The 23,894-nt window shown below is 44.3% G+C and overlaps 1 protein-coding gene across 6 annotated transcripts in view; it reads left to right on the top strand.

Annotated features, from left to right (window-relative positions):
- The window catches only part of VPS13B (vacuolar protein sorting 13 homolog B), a 1,086,122-nt gene that overhangs the window by 195,761 nt on the left and 866,467 nt on the right, over positions 1-23,894 (top strand). For all 6 annotated transcript variants that reach the window (XR_015869381.1, XM_088442693.1, XM_088442694.1 and 3 more), the window contains exon 17: positions 16,785-16,969. Coding sequence is in view for 5 of the 6 variants with exons in the window: in XM_088442693.1 (XP_088298819.1) it covers positions 16,785-16,969 (185 nt within the window). In the remaining variant the exon portion in view is untranslated. The remainder of the gene's footprint in view (positions 1-16,784; positions 16,970-23,894) is intronic.

The following is a 23,894-nucleotide window of genomic DNA, read 5'->3' as shown; positions in this document are numbered from 1 at the left end:
TTCCTGAGGCGACCCCCCCATCAATTTTTTTTGTACAGGTCCCCCATCAGACCCCATCAAGACCCAGGCCCTCCAGGAAGCCATTCACTCCCTGCTACGTTCAGGTGTGATAATACCTGTTCCTTCAGCTCAGCGAGGAACTGGTTTTAATTCCACTCTTTTTGATTCAAAAGCCGAATGGGTCTCATCGACCTATTCTGAATCTCAAATCCCTCAATAAATTTATCCGAGTGCCCAAATTCCACATGGAAACAATATGATCAATTGTCCTGGCATTAGAGCCTGGGATTTCATGGTTCTCTGGACATTCAGAATGCATACATGCATGTGCCTATTACTCCAACCCACCAACGGTTCCTACGATTTGTTGTCCTGCAACATCATTACCAGTTTGGGTGATGCCCTTTAGTATGTTAACAGCCCCTCGTGTCTTTACCAAAATAATGGCAGTTATGGCTACCTATCTCAGGCGCCAGGGAGTCAGAATCCTGCCATACCTGGACGACCTCTTAATCTTGGCACATTCACAGGTTGTGTTACAACACCATCTCCAGCTGACCGTGGACTGTCTGCAAACACACGGCTGGCTCATCAATTGGAAAAAGTCCTCCCTATCTCCAACACAGTGGATGGTACATCTGGGAGCAATCTTGGATTCTCGAGTACAAAGGATCTTTCTGCCAGTGGACAAAATTTTGTCACTACACTTGTGTGTGCACAACTTGCTCCACAATCGGAAGGTATCCATACCCTCAGCAATACAGGTCCTTGGGTCCGTGGTATCCACCTTTGATATGGTGGAATACACCCAGTTCCACTGCAGGCCCCTTCAACAATTGATTCTCCAGTCGAACGGGCAGTATCATCTGATCCGGGCCCAACAATCCTCCTCCTCTCCGTAGGTTCAGCTTTCCCTCTCATAGTAGCTGCAGACGTCCCATCTGGACAAGGGTCGCATTCTCACTACAGATGCTAGCCTTCGTGGATGGGGCGCGTTAACCGGTCATCATACCTTTCAGGGACGGTGGACAACCCAGGAAAGTCTCCTACCTATTAACATTTTGAACTGCAAGCAGTGTACAGAGCACTCACTTGGATACAAGACTTTCTCTGCGCAGACTGGTCCAAATCCAGTCCAACAACGGAACTGTGGTAGCCTACCTCAACCATCAGGGAGGCACGTGAAGTCAGTCAGCCATGTGGGAAGAGGCAAACATCCTGGTCTGGGCCGAATGTCAACTCCCGGCAATCTCGGCAATGTTCATTCCCAGAGTCCACAATTGGGAAGCGAACTTCCTAAGTTGTCAGGACATAAACACTGGAATGTGGGTTCTTCGCCCGGGTATCTTTCAACTCCTGGTGGACAAATTTTGGCCTTCCAGATGTAGACCTCATGACCTCACGTTACAACCCCAGGTACGGGTCCAGGACCAGAGACCCCTCAGCTGCCTTCGTGGATGCTCTGGCAATGAGGTGGGACTTCAGTCTCTCATACCACGTATAGAAACTGTTGTAAATCCTACACCGTTCACCTGATTTGGATGTAATTACCCTCAAATTAAATCTGAAAGTCTGCAGTTAAAGCACATCTTGTTTGTTTCATTTCAAAGCCATTGTGGTGGTGAATAGAGGCCAAAATATGAGAATTCTGTCAATGTCCCAATATTTATGCACCTGACTGTGTATGTGTGTCCCAGATTCCTATCATATGTGTGTTAAAAACCCCAGGAAAAGTCTGTTGTGCCAAACAGACCAGAAGTGTTGGCTTTTGGTAAAAGCCAGATAGTGGGTCCTAGTGGTGTGGATGTGAGAAGAGAAGGGAGGGCTTCATCCTTAGGCCATTCCAGGTGTAGGGCCTTTCAGTCTGAGAGCAGGCTGATTAGTAGTTGCACCTTGAAGTTGCTCAGATAAGCTGTGTTAGGTTTTGGTTCAGTGTCTCACATGCCCTGGGTAGACACTAAGGTTTGTTCAGAGATACTGTGATATTTGTATAAGTGCTGTGTTTGTGTTATTGGTAAGGCAGTAGGCCCTGCCACTTGTAGAGAGGGAATAACCTGTCTAGTTAGTGCCCAGGTGGGCAAGGATTTATTTTTGTTTTGTTTATTTTGTGATTTATATTGCACAAACAAAACTGGTTCTGACCAGCTTGCATGAAAACCCTGGACTGGTGTGCTGTTTCCTGGCTGCTGTGTGTATGGAGGTGTCCATCTACCCCAGGAGAGGGACCCCTATCCCGACTATATCACAAGACATATATAGCACATTGGTTAGAGAGTGCCCTCTCTTTAAAGTTATTCAAGTGGTCATCATCCCTTGGATTTATTATCGAGAACTCATTGGCACCACGTGCTTCCTGACCCTAGGAGTGTGACCTGGACATCAGATAAGCGTTTAACAAAATATTTTTGGTACACACGATACTTACTTTGAGCACAGATTGCTTTACTTAAATACTACACTATTAGGCGCACGTCTCTTATTTTTCAGTGTATATGTGTGTATATATATATATATATATATATATATATGTGTAAATATCATTTATATCTATAACTTTTATATATATTAATTTTTATGTGTAAGAAACATCTGGAGTTTTAGCTTACGTTTAAAAAAAAAATACAAAAATACTTATTAGAAAACAAAAACATGGTATAAAAATATGCCTAAGAAAACATGTTCCTCATATGAAGCACTTCTTATGTGGTTTGTGGTGGTTTGAATGACACACAAGTGTTCCGTTGAAGTCATGTATTGGTGGTTTGTTTTCTAGCTGTGTTCATTTAATTTCTTCATCATAATTAAAGTATAGACTTGATTGCTTTATTTTGCTAACTTATGTTTCTTAAACATGGCTTGTTTGTGTGAGAGTCGTACTAAGCACATTAATTATAATGTTTATGGCTTGAATTCAAGGGAAATGTAATACTTTTGACAGCATGGACTAATTTGCATGGACATCATCTCGCATTTCAGTATTTGTATTGGTCATGTAATAACTTTCCTTTTATTGCAATTTTAATCAGCCCGTTTAATTGGTCGGCACAACAGGGGGGAAGTGACTCTGCCTAGTGGGGTGGTGCTGGGGCGTCATCGTGGCCCCACTATCGTGATGAAATGGCAAGATTACCGCCAGGGGCGTTTTAAGAGAGGAGGGGGCCCGTGTGCAGCCTCCGTTTGGGCCCCCTCCTCTCTGACGGCGGCTCAGCGGCACCGATGGCTGTAGATTCTGGCTTCATGGGTCTTCGGGAAAAATGGCGCCTATTTTCCGGGGGATATCTTTTCTGTGCATGCGCAGATCACTGGGAAAATGGCCGCCGCCATTTTCTCAGTGAGTGTTTGTAGCTCTACAGCGCCGGTTCAGCGATGCGGAGCAGCACTTCGGGATTCGGCAGAGAGGTAAGTATAAATTACCTATGGGTGCAGGGTGTGCGGTGTGGGGCCCCCTAGACCCAGAGGCCCGTGTGCATCGCACACCTTGCACCCATTATAAAGACGCCTATGATTACCGCATAAAGCTGGGGGCATGGCTGCGTTGACACAATTCAGCACAAATCGAGTCAAAGGCCGCTCGTACCGTCCACTTTACTCGGGAAGTGGGCAGCACCAGGTGGTGGCTGTGCAGGACCGGGAGACTTGAATGCTCTTCCGGGTGGCTGGGAACAGCACCTGAGATTTGGGAGCCTCTCTTACGTTCCCGGAAGTATAGGTAAGTATGGTGCAGTGGTGACTAAAGTTTGGTACTGCTGCTGTACATAACTATTTACCACTACAGCTCACAAATGGAACCCTTTAATTCTAAAACCCACAGACAAAGCTGGATTAAGGGCCGCATGCTCCTGGAGCTGAAAATAATCAGGGGCCTATTGTGAGAAGCAGAGAAGGTGTGACCAATGGCTGTGTGGGAGTGACTAGTGTCATGTACACCACCTTCACTATAAAAGCCTCTGTCTCTCCCTTGGTATTTAAAAGTAGAAAAATTGCATAATTTTTATGATAAAAATAGAAATACAATTCCAATGCTAATAATTTATGGCCGACCCTGTGGCCAGCTGGGCGACTTGTCATCACCATGCTGTGATTGATGATGGGCCTATGTTTATGTTGAGGACAGGAGCTGTCCTATCCGCCCCATTTTTTAATCTGGCCCTGTCCACGATAACTGGCCCCCTCTCTAATGTTTTCCGGATTTACTTTTATAAAAACCAAGCAGTGCTAATGTGCAGGAGGTGGATATAGCCATGTGGTCTGTTACTGAGTCCTCATTACTACTTCTACATTCCATAGCTTTACAGAGCCAGATAAAGGGTTGGGGGCGATCCCGGGTGATTGGCCAAATGCTGCTGCACAGTGGAGGAGGCGGCTTCTGTGTTCAGCTCTCAGCTGGGCTGCTGCTGAGGGGAGGGAGCTGGGAACGCAATGGCAGAAACCCCTCGGGTTTTCAGTTTAGTAAATTAACTATGGACAATATTCCCTGTAACCTCTTATAGGGTTGGGGTCAACTGCACCTTTGGAAACCCAGTTAGTAAATTGGATAAAAAAAACGATAGCCCCTTTTTCAGCTTCGTAAATAGATCCCTTAGAGAGGAACTTTGCATAATATGATTTTAAGGGCTCTTCCAAACCAGAAGTATTCTCGCAATTTGGGTATTTTTTACTAAGGAGTGATAACACCTTTACCTGCTTAAAAAGGGGTTCTCACTTATTTACTAAACACAGTCCTGTCTGTATCACAGTTACCTTATCTCTGCAGGGAGCTTTGGGGATCACAGTCAATGGTCAGTTTACTAAACTGCTCTAGGCTAGTCAACGTGATGGACTGCATAGATACACGGTACGATGAACGTGGTAATCTGTTCACTGGGAATGTGCAGGCTCCCTGGCTTACTTATTTTTACATTACATTAGTACACATATCACAATTTTTATTTTATGTTCTTCAGTCTACTTTTCTTTCCTCTTCCCCTTTGGATTTCCATTCTGATATCGTTCTCATGACCTGAGATGAGTATACATTTAAGGTGTAGTGATGTGAATTTTGTATACTAGCTTCTCTCTATTAGGTTAGCAAGTAACACAAAAATGGAATGTATAGTGGTAATGTAGCTGCATTATGGTGAGTGTGTGTATTAGTTGCTGTAATATTATAGAGGTAAATAGTCTGCTGTAAATTGTTTATTTATGGGTAAATCAAATAAGAACACAGTTGTGGGCTCTGCCGCAGGGAGTGGGACCTCCTCTCCTGCAGAAGGGAACTGATCCCTCATGCCACGTGTGAGGGGTAGGGGCCTCAACGGGCGAGCCCGCCAACTTATGTGCATCGCTGGTAAGGTTTCTGTAGATACTATGGGCTGATTCAGAGTCGCACACAATGCCTATGTTCAGGGAATGCAGAAAAATCCCTAAAAACTCAGCGTACGCTTTACTCAGTTAGTACACACAAAGGTGCTGTTGCAATTGAGACGTCTTGAAAATGTCCTGGGCGGTGATTGGGAGGTGGTTAAAGAAATGCACAGAGGTGGTCCATCTTGTGGGTGCATCACTGAAGTGCTTGCGTAAACAGGCACTCAATCGTTAACATTGAAGGGCAAATGCAAAAGGAAAATCTGCACCTGTTCTAGTATTGGTACAAGTTTCGATGATGCGACTGATGGTGGAGTCTAAAGATGCACCAGGCGGTATTAGTGTCTACAGACATACATAGAGGGCGTCTCAGTCATTGCACATTTATATGCATGGCTGTAAACCAGGGGAGGGCTTTGTAGAGGCATTTGCTGAAAGTCGCACATGGGCAATTTCCAAGGGACGCGGCTGCGTCTGCTGTCCACCTCTGAACCAGGCCCTGTGTGTGCATGCCTTCCACCCCGTAACTGCCCTTTCTTGTTATAAGTATTCTACTTTTAGTCATGATAGTTGTTTTAAGCAATATATATCATAGAGGTGGATAGGGCGAGGGGGTTTGATGGAGGCAGCAGGACATCACAGCAGGGTAAGAGAGATGTATGGAAATGTTATCTGACCACCTTCGGGATCCACAGGGATACCATGGGGATATTATGGTTGGAAGACCAGGCACCAAACAGTTAAAGCTTTGGCTCCCAGAATGCCCCGGGTCCTCCTCCATATATACCCCGCCCCTAGCCATAGGACTTCAGTTTGTTGTTTGGTGTGGCAGGACTCAGACGCACCTTTGTAATAGGAGTACTGCTTAGAGCAATGCTAAGCTTTTAGTTTATTATATTTTTGGGGTTTTTTTTGAGTTGGCAGCACCAGGCATCTGTATTAAGACGCATGTACTGCGAGTCCATCTACCTCCGCCGGGCCGCAACATCAGTAATTGTGGTGGTGATTTCGGCAGGTCGCGGCTGAACTTAGTTAGCGGCGAGGCTGCGACCTGGACTGCGCCGGATGCTCGGAGATGTCAGATAAGGCGATTCCTTGCTTACGAGGAATCACGCTCTGCAGTCCTTGCTTCTGGTGTCAGAGATGCTCTAGAAGCCGCTGCTGTAAGGACCAGGGAATGTTCGCATCCTTACTACACAAGCCGGGGCCCTATCGTCTGACGCCGGGGATCGTCAGCAGACGCAATCTGCTGCCACGAGGCCAGCGTACCCAGCTGGTTAATGCAGCTTAGGTCAGGAAGGCGCTCCCCTGGCAGCTCTTTCACCGACCCATACAGAGTCCCTATGAGGGTTTTGTGCGTCTGGGTTGCTCCGCCTACCCTCCACGTGTATGAGACACTCACGGTCCACGCAGTGCACCTAGTAGCTGTGGTCTCAGGTGGGTCTGGGTCGGTCTCCCTGTATACCTCTCCCTTGGTTAAGGTATACGGTGCTCTGAAACCAGCACAGCTCACCTGTGCTGGTTTCATGTAAATAATGTAAGGCTTGTGTCTGTCCTCACAGGATATAAAGGAGGGTTATTGTGTTGAGTGTTTTATAAAGTACCACCTTACCAGTCCGTTTTACCTGTTGTTGGACAAGAGCCATCTTGGGTTACCTTTTTGTCCCAGGTTATGATGCAGGTGGTGGATCATTTGGCTACTCCATTGATGCCTCCTTGGATGGGGTGTCCACATATGTTTTCTCTTCATATGCATTCCGCAATAAGGGATGTTGATGGCCATTCTAGTCAGAGTGTGGCACCATCCAATGTTGATAACAGACCAGTAGTGACTAAAGCATCTAAACGCAAGTTGTCTTTATTTTAGTCTGCTCAACATATGGATTTAGACACATCAGAGGAATCTGAAGATGCACAGGATTCCTCTCCAGGATCTACTTCTGGGGAGGAGGATCATTAATCTACTGTGGATGTTACTACTTTGATGAGGGCGGTTAAATCAGTCCTAGATATTCAGGATGATGACCCTGCTCATAGTAAGAAGACTCCGTGTTTAATCACTACCGAAAGGTGGTCAAAACTGAGTTTCCTGTGTCTGAACAGCTCACTGAGCTTATTGGGGAGGCATGGGGCAACCCTGATAAGCGGTTTTATGTAGATAGGAGGATAAAATCATTGTATCCGTTCCCACCTTCTGTATGTGCTAAGTGGGAGATACCTCCTACTGTGGATGCTCATGTAACGCATTTAATCAGAAATGCTACATTGCTTATTCCATCAGCATCTTCTCTGAGGGATTCCACAGATTGAATCCTGTGTTAAGATAATATTCTCATCATCTGGAGCTTACCCATCCTGCTATAGCTGGAGCCTGGGTAGCCAAGGCTGTTGTAGAATGGATTGAGGCAGTCTGGTTCCAGAAGAACATTGGAAAGTTCTTTACCAAATGCTACCAGAGAACAGATGATTAATATCTCCCACATACAGGAAGCTGCTTCCTATCTGGGAGGAGCTGCAGTGGATGCTGGAATTTTAGCTTCTAAGGCATCAGCAATATCCATAGTAGCATGCTGGGCCCTTTAGTTAAGATCTTGGAAAGCTGATAAAGGACCAAAGAAGGGGCTGGAAGTTTTATCTTTTCATGGATAGGTACTTTTTTGGAGCAGAATTGGATAACATAATTTCTACTCTGGTGGCTTCAAAGTCAGCAGGTCTGCAATCTACGTCAAATAGAGCTAGGCAGGTTTCTTTTCAGCCCTTCCGTCCTCAGGGAAGAGGTAAGGTACAGACTTCTTCTAGGCCGGCTAGTTTACGCAAGTCAAAACAACAAACTAATGCAAGACGTTTCGCTGCTATGCTGGAACAGAAGCCCTCGGCCTGATGGAGCGGGCCTCCTTCTGGTGAATCGCAGGGTGGGTGGCCAACTTCTTCAGTTTGCTGATTATTGGCATCAAACAACTACAGATGCCTGGGTCCGAGAAGTGGTCTCTCTGGGGTATGCCCTTACTTTCAAGAGACATCCCCGCCAGAAGTTTTTTGCCACAAAGCCTCCATCAAATGTGGACAATTCCTTGGCTTTTCAGGAAGCCATTCATTCCCTGCTACAGGCACGGATAATAGTTCCAGTTCCTGTGTCCCAACAAGGATGTGGTATTGCTCAAATCTATTTCTGGTCCAGAAGCCGAATGGGGCATATCGCCCTATATTGAATCTAAAAACCCTCAACCGGTTTACCCATGTTCCCAAATTCCGCATGGAAACTCTCCTGGTCAATAATTTTTTCTATGGAGCCGGGAGATTACATGGTTTCCCTGGTATTCAGGATGCGTATCTGCATATTCCAATTATGCCATCCTACCAGCAATTTTAACGATTTGCTGTCTTTCAGCAACATTACTAATTTCAGGCTCTACCCTTTGGCCTTTCTACGGCTTCCCGGGTATTTTACCAAAATAATGTCAGTCATGACAGTTTATCTTAGGCGTCAGGGAGTCAGAATTCTGTCATATCTGGATGACCTTCTGATATTGGCACGGATTCCTGTGGTTTTGCAAAACCACCTTCAACTGACCATAGCCTGCCTACAAATCATCACTTTCTCCAACATAGCAGATGGTACATCTGGGAGCATTTCTAAATTCTCAGGCACAAAGGGTGTTGGTGTCAGAGGACAAAATTGTGACCTTATCAAAGCGGATACACATGCTGCTATGCAAGAGAAGAGTATCCATTCTGTCAGCAATGCAGGTGCTGGGATCAATGGTATTGACCTTCGACATGGTGGGGTATGTTCCGTTCCATTCCAGGCCTCTGCTAAGGTTGATTCTCTCCCGGTGGAACAGACAGCATAATTTATTATGGTCCCAGATGATCTTTCTCACTCCAAAGGTTCATCACTCCCTTCTGTGGAGGCTAAAAAAGGAGCATCTTAACAAAGGGTTGACCGTTCTTGGTTCCAAATTGGGTGCTTCTCACCACGGATGCCAGTCTTCGTGGATGGGAGGCAGTGACAGGTCATCACATCTTCCAGGGGAGATGGACAAATCAAGAAAGTCATCTGTGAACAAACATTCTGGAACTGCGAGCAGTATACAAAGCAGTTGTCGGGGCACAGGACCTGCTCCAGATCCAGTCCGACAACGTGACTACAGTGACCTTTCTCAATCATCAGGGTGGCACAAGGAGTTAAGCGGCCATGAAGGAAGTGACAACGATTCTCATTTGGGCAGAGTGTTATCTTCCGGCCATCTCAGCAATATTCATTCCGGGGGTACTCAATTGGGAAGCAGACTTCCTAAGTCGCCAGGACATACATGCCGGAGAGTGGTCTCTCCATCCTGGAGTGTTTCAGCTTCTGGTAAACAAATGGGGTCTACCAGAGATAGATCTCATGGCGTCACTCCACAACCACAAGGTCCCCAGGTACGGGGACAGGTCCAGAGACCCATCAGCAGCCTTCGTGTATGCACTGGCAGTAAGTTGGCATATCTCTTTCCATCAGTTTCCCTGCTCCAAAGCGTTCTCAGGAAATTCCAGCAGGAAGGCTGAACAGTAATACTGGTGGCTCCGGCTTGGCCCAGACGTCATTGGTTCACCGACATACAGAATCTGTCCGTAGACAGTCCATATCCTCTTCCTCGGTGGCAGGATCTGCTAACGTACGGTTCATGCCGACATCCGGACTTGCCCCGTCTGGCTTTGATGGCCTGACTCTTGAATCTTCCATCCTAAAAGCGAAGGGATTTTCCAGTTCTGTAATTGAAACGATGCTTAGAGCACGGAAGCCTGCTTCTGCCCGCACGTATTACAGAGTTTGGCATTCTTTTGGTCAATGGTGTTCTCATAACGAATATGATCCTTAGATGTTTAGGATTTCCAGGATACTGGCTTTTCTGCAGCAGAGTTAGACAATGGACTCCGCCTGGCCACTTTGAGAGTGCAGGTTTCTGCACTGTCAGTCTGGTTCCAGAAGAAGATTGCTTCATTACCAGATTGTAGAATTTTTTTCCAAGGAATCCTGCGAGTTCAGCCTCCTCTTGTTCCACCGGTAGCACCGTGGGATTTATCTTTTGGTTCTTAAGGGGTTACAGGCTTCCCCATTTGAACCTTTAGACTCTGTAGATTTGAAGTGGTTGACGGTAAACACTTTTGCTTCCTGCTATTTCTTCTGCTCGCAGAGTGTGGGATTTGGCAGTGCTGTCTTTTTTGATTTTTCACCAGGATAAAGCTGTTCTTCGTACAAGGGAGGGTATCCTTCCTAAGTTAGTGTACAAGGCTGCCACATGGTCTTCTGTCCACACTTTTGTTAGGTTTTATGCCTTTGATAATTTTGCCGCCCCAGGATGCTTCCTTTGGGCGACAATATCTTCTTTCTGTTCAGGAGCGTCCCCCACCCTAGGGGAACTGCTTTAGGACATCCCCATGGTATCCCTGTGGATACCAATGGACCACAAAGAAGAAATATAGAGTTATGGTAGACTTACCTAGATGACTACTTTTCTTCGAGGTCCATAAGGTCCACAGGGCACCCACCCTGACGCACCTGGATTCATTGGGTGATTTTCTTTGGGTCACAGATTCCCTCATCTTCTGTAAGAGTGTTTCTGGTGTACGATTGTTTTTCCTTCTCCTGCCTTTAGGCTTGTTAACTAAACTGAAGTCCTAGGGCAGCGGCTTCTGGTGCGTCTCTGACACCAGAAGCATGGACTGATGCGTGTGATTCCCCGTAAGCGAGGAATCGCCTTACCTGACCTCTCCGAGCATCCGGTGCAGTCCAGGTCGCAGCCTCGTCGCTAGCTAAGCTCAGCCGCAACCCGCCAAAATCACCAGCACAATTACTGAAGATTGCGGCCCGGTGGAGGTAGATGGAGTCGCAGTACATGCGTCTTAATACACATGCCTGGTACTGCCAGCTCAAAAAAAAACCTTAAAATAAAAGCTTAGCACTGCTCTAAGCAGTCCTCCTGTTACAAAGGTGCGTCTGAGTCCTGCTGCACCAAACAACAAACTGAAGTCCTATGGCTACGGCTAGGGGCGGAGTATATATGGCGGAGGACCCAGGGCATTCTGGGAGCCAAAGCTTTAGCTGTTTGGTGCCTGTCTTCCAACCATAATATCCCCATGGCATCCCTGTGGACCCCTATGGACCTTGAAAAAAAGGAGTTATCTAGGTAAGTCTACCATAACTGTATATTTTTTTTAGTCTTATACTACACATCCTGGCTTAGGTAACACTATTACAAATATAAAAATACTCTAATGATTTTTATGAGGCCAAATGTTGGGACAATGACTGATTTGACTTTTATACGACTGAATAAAACCTAGTGCCCCCTGCAAGTCATATAGCCTCCCCTTCAAAATCAAATGGTTCTGCCACGGCCTCCTAATTGCTTAGTGATTGTAACAAATCAGTGTGTTAACTAATAAAGGTTGCATCCTAAATTCTGCTTCTTACATTTAGTAGCGAACATCTGCAAAACAAAATCCCCTTCTCCAGTCTCATGTAATTGTCACACATGATATGTGCACGAGTTGCATACATACTTTGCTAAAGGAAGACTTTAACATATATGTCCACAGTATTGTGGCCTGACTGTTATCCGCGGCCAAACCAAGTGTGTTTATGGTTAGAATACGTGTGAGAACCTCTAGTCCCCGGTGCCCAGCTTTCCTCGCATGAGTGCGTCTAGAGTATTGTATACTTTTTACTGTAGAACATTAAATGACTAATATCAATCTGGATAAACAGGTGCGCTGCGGTGCCTAAATTGGTTTCCCTAAAGCAGTGTTTACATTTAACCCCTGAAATGTGGCAGGGCTTAATGCCGGCTCCCTCCTGCTCTTTTATCTTTTTCGTTCCCAATTAATGAAACTTTTATTGGAAGTATTTGCTGTACACATGATACGGCTTCCAATGCAGAGGGCAACTTTTTTTTCTCTGCTTATTTAATAAGGCCGGAAAAAGAAAACAGAAGCCCTCGTCGCTTTATTTCCTTGGAGATTATTTAAATCCACAATAAGAAAATATTTGATTTTGGATTTTCACGTATGTTTACAGTTTTTAATTAACAATATATGCTTTATTGTGCTTTTGGGAGATATTTTTGGTTAACAAGTCTTTTAGTTTGGGCCTTGTTTCGCACCTAAAACATATACACGTTACCTTTTGTTTGTGTATATGTTTTAGATTCACTGCAATGTTACTTGATGCGTTTCTGGTCCCAGCATATAATGGAATATATTGCAGGTTTCATACAGCCGTCCGCAGTTTAATCTTATTGTGTCCTGTACTGTGATTCAAGTTATGTTTTTATATTTCCACCTCTCGTTCTCTCTGGGGCACATTTACTAACTATCGGTTTGTCAAAGACGCTGATCATCGTTGGTTTTGACCGATGGTTTTATAATAGAAATAGGAATTAATGTTAAACAAGTCTGGTTAGCAATAGTTCCTATTGCCGACTTTGACAAACTGCGGCATAGTAAATCTACCCCTTAATCTTGCGCTCTCATTATTTTGCTTACTCCCTTATTTTATATCTATCGGTATATCCATCAGTAGCTTGTGTGTATGTATGTATATATATATATATATATATATATATGTATGTATGTTCAAAGGAGTTGCAGTTTGAAAAGCATGTGAGTGCCGAGTTTGTATGATATTTTTTATGTAGATGGTGTGGTCACATACCAAGGGCACCCCAGAGGGTCGAGTGCCGTGGATTGAGCCTGTCGTTTATATATATATATATATATATATATATATATATATATATGTATGTATATATAATGTGTGTGTATACAATGTGTGTGTGTGTATGTGTGTGTGTGTGTATATATATATATATATATATATATATATATATATCTCTCTTCCAGGGATGGTACTCCCAATAATATAAATGCATATAGGTAGGTGCCCTCCGATAAGGTCTTACCACAATCTGCCCAAATGTATATCCAGTGGGGCGGCACTCTAGTAGAAAAAACATTCTTGACACAGGAATATGTTTCCAACGTTTCGGAGCTATTTAAAACTCCATCATCAAGGTACAAATTTGTACCTTGAGTATGGAGTATTAACTAGCTCTGAAACGTTGGAAACACATTCCTGTGTCAAGCTGTTTTTTCTATTAGAGTGCCGCCCCACTGGATATAATATATATATATTAGCTAAAGTACCCGGAATTGCCGGGTTTAAATTTTCAAGTTAAATTAGGCATCCCAGACCAATTGCCACCCCTCGGTGAAGTTTTCATCCAAATCCATCCAGTGTAAGGCCCAGAACAGGCTCCCAAGGTGAAAGTTCTGCCTAGCGTACACCATCGGGAGGTCCGACCGGGACCCTAACCCCACTAAACCTGGCCAGGATCAAACTGGACCACCTTGCGTTGGTTTCATCCCAATCTGTGCAGGGGTGTCCGAATGCATATCCGGACAAACAAACAAACCGATGAATTTTATCTATCTATCTATCTATCTATCTATCTAACTGTCTATCTATCTATCGAGATAGATATATATATAGGTATATTGATCGTGCTATAGAGAAATGTCTAATGGATGCTGTCACAGTGTAAAATGTATCCATATCATTTTAGGTTGATTATTATTATTATTATAGGTTGATGATTTTATTTGTCTGAGATGCCTTGTATCAGATACAGTAGTGTGTGTGTTTCACATGAATCTGTTGCATCTACATACACAGGCCATTAATAATGATATTGGAGCCGTCCATGAACTGACATTGATTTCTCAGCAGTTCTATAGCAGTCCAGGGACTAGTTATCTGTAACAAATGTGTGACATACTTGTGGTTTGCTTGTAAAGCATTCAGTATTGTCTATCCATTGTATTCTTCACTTGACATGTGCAGACGGTGCCAGAAAACAATGTTTATTCCACTTGAATATTGCATTGTAGTAAATCAAACTGATATCTTTGGTGTATAGCTTCGTATCGGGTTTAAAGATGTCTGTGTCCCCGTGGAGGAAATTCAGCCCTTTTCCCAGATTTATGCCAAGAAAATCTACGTGAAGAACAATAATTTTAGTGATGTTAAGGGGACTTGAGCGAGTGGGTCACCAGCTTCAATGACCCTGCCTCATATTGATTGAGTGAGAAGTTCAGATATGTGACATAATAGGAGATGAGGTTGTAATTGGGAGGCAATGAGCCTCTGAAGACCAGTTGCTGGCGGGATTGATCTGCGGCATTTAACACTGTTAAGTTAAAAGTTCAAGTAATGTAAAGACACGGTAAAATTTATCTTTTTTGTGTCTTATTTTTTTTTATCATGGTTTATTGTCCTAATGAGGATCAGAAAATGTTTGTGCCCATGCTTTTCTCAAATGTTATAGGTGTCTGACAAGTTCTTCAAGTGGAAGATGTCAACACCATCACCGCTAAATCTCCTCTATTGTCTCGCACAAGTCCTGCAACATTTGCTAATACAATTTAAATTCAGGTTGAGTACCCCTTTAAGGTGAAGGTGGAAATGTAAACCTGTCACATTCAGATCTTTTACGAACCAATCACAATTTTTTATAACTGGTTGTACCCATCTCCTTGCACAAACTTTACACTGAATTTAATTTTTTTGTAGATTAGAAGCTAATTTGATTGCCTCCTGAAAAGATCAATATATTACCACCATGCACAAAGGGGATCTCACTCACTTTACCTGCTGTGAAAAAATGCATTTATTTTACATTATTTTTATGAAGTTGTATATAGTGCCAGGAGCTTACACTGTCCATTCTCACCCACATTAACATGAAAAGACAGGTTTAGCCTATCCAATTTTCGTAAAAGATATCATCAAATTTTATTTCCACATACAGAAAAACTTATGTTTAATTAAATTAATTTAGCAAGAATTATTGTGTAAGTCTGCACCTCTTAATAGAGTGTTATTGCAAAAATTGATCACAGCATTGTGCAATGGCTCTCCGAAGCATAATCTTTCTATACTCTCTCTTCCGTTTTGTGTTGGTTCCCATTTTTGTTTTTGGGTCATCTTGCTCATTTGAAGTTGACTGTTAAGAATGGTTACCAGAATGTTCATCCCTGGCGTACATCAACACAATAAGGAATCAAACTGGCCATTACACCAGTAATTCAAGGTTGCTGATTTACCGCAATTCATGCTGATTTACCGCAATTCAGATTAAATACCTTGTACCAGGTATTGTCTGTTTCCATTGAACCTGTTGCCAATATATACAAAGGCCATAATGGTAATGGGAGCTGTACTGGAACTTACATTACTTCTCGGCAGTACTAGAACAGTCCAGGGACTATTCAGTGACGATCACCAATACTTTTGATGCAGATTGGCCTTTTGGTTAGAGCATCAAACATCAAAAATTGTAACGCTGGACGAACACCGGTTCAACCTATTGCTCAACTTGGATGTCATTTGACCGGATCAGGGTCCAAATTGGGCAGATTAAATGAGAGCTGACCAGTTTAGATGCACGTTTAGGACAATCTGCAATAACTAAAGCACTTAACTATTCTGTGAATATTAATGTAAAGATCTTCTTGCAGACTTTTCATTGAATGATTGTTGCACACACAGAAAGATCTATGGACCTCATTCAGAGTCGGTCGTTGCGGCCGCACGGTCGTAAGGGAAAAGGGGCCGGATATGCAAATGATGCACTCGCAAGTTGCGTCCTTAAGATCGGATCGTTAGCTTGCCGACCAAGGGGAGGATGCGGCCGTAAGACAAAAAAATACGCCCCCTTCTCGTACGCATACACGTAATCTCCGGCCATATAAGGATTAATCGAGACCATCGGTAACCATCGGAACTGGTCGTAGAGCTTAAGGTTGACCATACCCTCTCTTAAGCACTACGATCAGGTCAGTGTACAAACCACCCATGTCACATGTGCCATGACACTACTTTGTTAATTATGCACTCCCATAAAACGCCGTTCGCATAATTAGGCATGCCTGCGTTCGGATCTCCACTCCCCCGTTTTCAAGCACCTTCCCCTGTTACCACCCACAAACGCCTCATTCTGTCACTCAAACTACCGACCTGGCTGTGTTCAAGGAGAGAGAAATTTCTGATCGTAGCAGCTAGTTTGTGCACGCGCATTGCGAACTTTACGCATGCGCAGTTTAGCGAACATCGGTGGCGTACGACCGTGCGGCCGCAACGACCGACTCTGAATGAGGTCCTATATGTGATAAACTTGAGAACTATAAAGATTATTTCATTATTATATTAATCTGTTTTGAAGTCATGACTGTTCACGTGGATGATTAATCTCTCTCATGTACCATATGTTTACAGATAATTGTAAGATCTTGCAGACTATGGTCACATCATAGAGAGAAGAATGTCTGTCTTTTAGAGGTAAAGAGATGGAAATTGTGAAATATTTATATAAATGTGTAAATGTTTGTTCTCTCACCAGGACACAACGTACTCATGTGCCAGTGACCGAATACATTTTCGAGCTACCCAACCTGACCATTCAAGCTACAAGAGCTCAAACGCTTCTCTTGCAAGCGATTCTTCAAAGCTGGTCTTACAGCACAAGCAGTTCTAGTCCTCCAGGTCTAAGTGAAGTGCTACTGAGTGAGGTCTTCTCATCTACAGGTAAGCTCCCTTGTTGATGTTGTACGGTGCATGTTACCCCAACATCCCAAGAATGCTAGTTGTCCACTTACCATCGGAAGTGCTAGGCCTTTCCCAGCATTATTTCTTTGATAACATGGCAGGTGTGTACAGTGACCGCTAGATGCTCTTAACATTCAGCAGTTGTCCTACATTCAGCAGTTGTCCTAAATCGTGACAGTTAGTGCAACTTGTTTAATTCGTTGTCTCTAAAAGGGGGTCAAAGATTGGGTGGCTAAGATAGTTTAATATAGTATCCGAGGCGGTCCAGTCTGTTCAGTTGCGGTAGCTGCCAAGAGCTATAGATCTGGCAGGCACCTCGACCGACGCATGTGCACATTTATAGAACACAGGGCCTGATTCAGACCCGGTCGCAAGCGCTGAACGCTCTCAACTGGGTTGATGGTGGCCCAGAGCGCATGCGCATGGCGGAGCCAGCTCCGTCGTGCGCATGCGTGAGACCCGGATAGCGACGGGCAATCCGTCGCTCCGGATCTCGCACCACAGGGGGCGTGCTGTCGATGTTGAGTGACAGCACGCCCCCTTTGGTGGGCGGGCCAGGGGGTGGCTGCCCAAACGGAGGCGTTCCCATGAGAACGCCTACCGTTTGGGGGGGGTCCCACTGACATCACAAGTGATGTCAATGGGAGAGCTTTCGGCTCTGTTTGAGCCGAAAGTTCTCTAGGGCTTGCGGCCACGAGACCCTGCCACAAGGGTCTCGTCGCAAGCCCGATGGTCTTGACCATCGCGACCATCATCATGGCCGCTCGCATTAGCTGTGGGTGGCAACCCACAGCAATGCGAGTGGCCAGGAGGTCGCTCCATTAAAAAAAAAAAAACACGCCCTGATTCAGAGCAAGCGCTCTGTCAGAGCGTCCGGCTCTGAATCAGGCCCACAGCTCATAGAAGCAGGATAGGGCTGGCAGAAAGGCAGAGAGTGGCTTCCTATTGGAAGCGCTCTCTTTGCTAATCGCGGTCCTGACTGGCATTCCCAGGGGGAGTACACAGTTCCCCCTGGGACTGCCTGTCTGGTGCTTGATTAGCAGATAGCGCTTCTAATGAGAAGCCACTGCCAGGGAGAACTCACTGGGGATGTCAGATTTTACTGGGGGCAGCAGCCCCTAGGTAAACTTTGTGACTGTATAGTATCATCTTGGGCCATGTTCCTTAATTTGTATACACTTTGGGGGTTAATATTTGTTTTGTTCTTTGTTAGTATTTTAGGCCAATGTTTTCCATGTTCAGCTGAATCTTATCAGTATTCAATAGGATCTTGTAATTCTACAATCTCTGTGATTGTGCCGTCTAGCTTGTGTATCCAATTGGGGACGTGCACATGATGGTGTTTTTGTGTATTGAGAATGTAATAATGTATTTGTTTGTGGAGCATTATGAAATGGTTTATGAAGTAATGGATTGCTGAGTGATAAGGGTTATTGGTATGGGTATATATATATATATATATATATATATATATATATATATATATATATATTTTTTTTTTTTTACTTTCTCAGGCATACATAATTGACTGTGATATAGTTGACCCTGTCGCTGTTAGTACATCTACTGTTGCAAGGCTGCTTAAAATTCATAGCGAAACCCAGATCTGAACACAGAAGTAAAAATCCAGGCAAAATCCTAAAACAACTATTAATTGGATTTTTTTTTTTTATTTGTCCAGGCAAAACAAGCAAGGACTTACAAAGAGACATAACTGTGGTATACTGATTGGTTCTTCTGCAAAAATGTTTTACAACCAAAATTAAAAACATAAAATAAAAAAACCACAGCAAACTTTGTCTCAATTCATTTGCACATCACTACATGTGGATATTGCCATCTGGGTAATAAACGGTTTCTGATGAGTTGAAATTAAAACTTCCCATAAACTCTATTAGTGATCACGTCACCATCAGACTCCGGAAGTGTGAGAACAAAAGGATTTTTCTTCAGTCTTGTGTAAAGCAGGCACCACATTTATCAATTTTGGCAAGCGGCCTGGTATCTGTAGTTGGCAGGTTACCCACGTGTATGTTTGTCCATCTGCTGACTGTACTTACTGTACACGACCATTGCACGGGCACACTGGGTGCTCTCTACCTCTACAAGTCATTTTACTTTTGATAGGGAGAGGGGTGGTTAAGTAGCATTTTCTGCATTTCATACTTGGAAGTGTTCTACTGGGGTATATAGCAAATATAGTCTTTACCACACTCCCTGCCCATTACCAAAAAGTAGGAGCAGCAGCTTTACAGGGAAGAAGCCGAAAGTGACTACCCCTCCGTGTCTGTCAGTGTGGGAGCAACATAAACTAAATGTGAACACTGAATGTGTCTGTCTAGGTTCTCCGAGTGTAGCTATCACCATGGTTATATAACACATGAATTGATATTTTGGATCCAGTAACCTCTGTTAAGGTTCTCGATAAGGTCCAGTGTAAACATTTAGGGCGGGCGGGCGGGCGGGCGGGCACGCACACACACTCACACACACACTCACAAAGACTCCTGGGGAGCGGTAAAGTGTGGCCATTTGTCCTTGGATCATCCATTGCACATTCACAGTGTGTACAGAAGCAGGTTCATTAATGTGTCTAAAAGCTGACGTGTAGCTGTGTGTAAGAGGGGGTTTTAGAATTTGAGTTTTTTTAAATGCAAATTTGATAGTGTTTATCTCTTTTTATTTCTAAAGTAGTAGTCTCTGCAACACTGTACAAGATATATACATGGTATCAGTGTAACATGAAATGTCATTAGTACAATACTATGTAAATTGTACATGTAAACACGGCAGACTAGCTAAGACTATGACACAGGACAAATGTAGGGCAACTCACTTTTTTGTATAGGGCGGGGGGTGGCAGCTGGGCACTTAATGAGTCTGTGCCCAACCTGAGAGCGGCTGCTGTACTCTGTACATGTGTTGCGGTGGCACTGTGGGAGCTTGTCTATGATATATAGGAGAGAATAGTGCAGATGGTGGAATGGTTGTTAGTGTTGGGTGCTTCGGAGATGATGATGGCTTTTGATGGCTAATTGTTAACATCTGATTTATTGCCTGCAAAATGTTTAGCTTTACACTAGGCAGCCATTCATGCTGCACTTTACTCCCTTCTTATATTGGAATTCTGTAGAAGTGCAAAACGTTATAATTTTCTACTTAGGCTGAAGTTTTCTTCTGCCAATGCTCTAGTTCTGCATATCATAGGTGTATCTATAATGGTTGTCGGGTGTACAGAGCACACGAGCCCACATCGCACAAACCCTGCACCCATTCACAATACTTTCCTCTTCGTCAGTGCAACAGATAGATCGCTGGGAAAATTGCGCCAAACGCCTTTTTCGTGGAGATCAGCGCACGTGCGATACTCTGGCACAATGCCATAGTCTACTGAGAAAATAGTTGGCGAGAGGGGGAGGGGCATCGCACGGGCCCACCCTCCTCTCTTGATCCGCCATTGCTGCATATCCTCCACAGATGCACAGAATGGGGAGCCAGACTAATGTTTCTTTTATGGGGAGTATTCTCTGGTGTTAACTGATGGTTATTGGGGCACAGCCGGTGAGGTAGTTGTTCCACCTGCTCTTTTTCCTGATGAGGATTATAGTTTTTGTATCCATTGACTTGGAGTCAGTCTCCTCAATGTTCACTGAAGTTTATTGCTAATAACTGCGCTGCAGCAACTGAGTGGAGCCAGCATGTCACTGCCAAACATTCAGACAGTAAAAGTGCGTACTCACTAGGTGGTTAGGAAAGACAGTACAACATACAGCTGTTCCTGATCCCCTGTAGTGTCTACACTGAACGATATGTCGTTCAGTGTAGGCACCCTCTATCAGTCCGGAACATGGCCAATCTGCCGTTATCGGCAGATTGGCCTGCATGTTCATGCGATGATAGATGTCGGAAATGACCAGTGGGAGCTCGCATCGCCGGTCGCTTCCGACATTATGGTGCACGATTACTGAGCGATTGCACGATTACGATGTTGTAATCGTGCAATCGCTAATATCGCCAAGTGTGTACACACCTTAAGAGTGAGAGCCAATCAGAGCAAGCCAGGTTGAGACAGCCTCCAACAAACTGGCAAAGCGTTCTCAGCCCCGAAAAGCAGAGGGAACCATCATCGAGGCACCATCAAATCTTCACCATTCGATGGAGCGGTATATCATTAAATGGAAATGCCATCTTATTCATTAAGCAAAGGCGTTGTGCGATATGGACTGGATTGGTGTGGTTTTATTTGATTTTTTTCCAAAGCTGAAAAAAAAAAAAATCTGCTGTAATTGCTGGTAAATATTATCACTCCTGCTTAGAACTTTCACTTTTCACCAAAGTCCTCTGTTCCAGCTGCTTTATAGACCAGGGAGACACAAACCTAGCCGTAGGAACTGACCGGAACCCGGGTGTGAGTTTAGGTGAATACTGGTACCTATTTTCAGAGTACTTGGTACCTTTTTCCCGTAGAAGGAAAGGACTCTTCTTAACTGTACTTTTATATATGTGTAAAGCTACATATACTATTAAAGAGAGAACAGAATTGTTGAGGATACTTTATATCTCCTTAGTGACCAGCCACTGCCTTTTCTACAGTACGGGGACCTGGGCCTTAAACCTCTGCTCTGAGTTTTTACAGTTTGGGAAATGCCACATTTATACGTCACTTTGCTGTCCTTTCATGGCTCCTTAATCAGCATTTCATGTAATGACACAATACGTTTTTCTGGCAGCTGGTCCAGCGCGCCCTGACAAATGCTTGTTAAACACTGAACACTTTGGCAGTAGTTTAATGAGCATTTCAGTAGAACTTCATTTTATTTTTTAAGACCTGTTGAGAGCTTCTGAACGTAGCAGCCAACATTATAAGTTGACACGAAACATAGTGAAGCAACTGTTTGTATACAGGACTTTTTCCATATATTATTAATTGTACTCTTTGCGGCAAAGGGTGTGTAATGGGCTTCAGAGTCATATAAAAATAATGCCGGTGCGTTTTGTGGTCCTCAGTTTTGCATCTTGTCCATAGCCAAACCTCTAGAACCCTCCCAGTGTATGTATTTGTAAACATGACCAATGTTATTTCACAAAAGATGCTCCTTTTACTGAATCACATTTTAATAATGTTACTGTTACGTTGCAGTTGGTAAATCAATAGCTGTAATTTCAGTTCTCACATTATATCTGCCATCTCTCCTGCCAACTGACTACTTCTTCCCACGACCACCTCCAAGTGCATGTGCTGCTCCCTACCTCTGGAATTCTCTACCTCTCCCTTTTAGACTCTCCACCTCTCTGCAAAACTTCAAACGGGCTATCAAGACCCACTACTCCATCAAAGCCTTCCAGCTCTCATCCTAACCCTCTGTCCCCATCTGTGTCACACCTGTCTGTCTGTTCCTACCCTTTAGATTCTAAACTCTCACGAGCAAGGCCCTCTTCCGGGGTGTAGTATGTAATACCGCCGGCCACAAGGGTGAAGATCCCGATTGCTAAAAAGGTAAGTATAACTAACCCTATTCTCCCCCCTAACCATAACTCTCCCTTAGGGGTGCCTAACTCCTCCCTGGGGGGGAGAGGGTTTGTTACTAACCCTAACCTCCCCTCCCCCTGGGGGTGCCTAACCCGCCCTTCCCCTAGCCTAAACCTAACCCTCCCAGGAGGGTGCCCTAAAACCTAACAGCCCCCATCCCTCGCGCCCAGCTGTCCGCGCCCGGCTTACCTTCGTTTGGTATGCCCGGGCGTTGGGCTCCCGTCATAGGTCTAATGACAGGCGTCGGGTTTTCGACGCCTATCATTAGTACCTTGCCGGGATTTGACAGTCGGGAAGCCGGCGGTCGGCATTTAGACCGTCGGTTTCTTGACTACATCCCCCTCTTCCCCCATGTGCTTTTTCTTCCCTTAAGGTGCGTATCCACTAGCAGACTGTGAAACGACTGCACGATTACGACATTGTAATCGTGCAGTCGTTTCACAGTCTGTGCTGTGTTTACACTGAACGATCAGTCGTTCAGTGTAGGCACCCATCCTCGTCCCTGAACATGGCCAATCTGTCGTTATCGGCAGATTGAACAGCATGTTCAGGCGTTGATAGATGTCAAAAACGACCGGCGGGAGTGCTCATCGCTGGTCGTTTTTGACATTAAGCTGCCCGATTTGTGCCGATTAACAATCGATTGAACGATAGCGATGTCCTTATCGTTCAATCGCTCTGTTTAATAGAGTAGTGGATACCCGCCTTTACTATTACTTACAACACCTAACCCTTTACTTCTGCCACCGTACTACTTATTTGAGTGTTTTGACTGCTGTTGCAGGGATATTTATATACTATGTGCTTGTCATGCATTATCTTGTATTGTAAGTCACTGTTCTCTTGTTCTGCTCAATTGTTTATGTACTTTTTTAGGTGCTGCAGAAATCTTGTGGCGCCATATAAATAAAGGATAATAATAGCTAGAATATTTTTGTATAGCAGAAGGCATGTTTACCCTGTCTTCCAGATCTGTGTATATGAGAATAATGCAAGTTATTTCAATTTGTGCATAATTTTTAAATTGCAAACACCAACCAAATTCTGAGATTGAGATTAAGAAACAAAAAACAAAACTCAAGCAGTTTAGGAGGGCGCTCCCTCGTATCCGCTTCACATTTCCAGTAACATCACTGCTCAATTCTCGTAAAAGGGGATTTCATTCCGTAGTCCGGTGGTTCCCAAACTGTGCGCTGTGGCACCCTGGGGTGCCTTCGGACACTTGCAGGGTTGCCTCAGGATGGTGGTCCAGCACCAAATCAAATTATTTATGGTCAGTGTAATGTAAATATGTTGATAAACATAAGCACAAACCTGTCCACCACCACATAACTGAACCTAAGGATGACTGGGGAGCACAATTTACTTCACTTT

The sequence above is a fragment of the Taudactylus pleione genome, unplaced genomic scaffold (assembly GCF_031769625.1).
Source record: "Taudactylus pleione unplaced genomic scaffold, aTauple2 ptg000314l, whole genome shotgun sequence".
In the NCBI taxonomy this organism is placed as follows: domain Eukaryota; kingdom Metazoa; phylum Chordata; class Amphibia; order Anura; family Myobatrachidae; genus Taudactylus; species Taudactylus pleione.
This window is presented reverse-complemented; position numbering and strand designations above follow the sequence as displayed.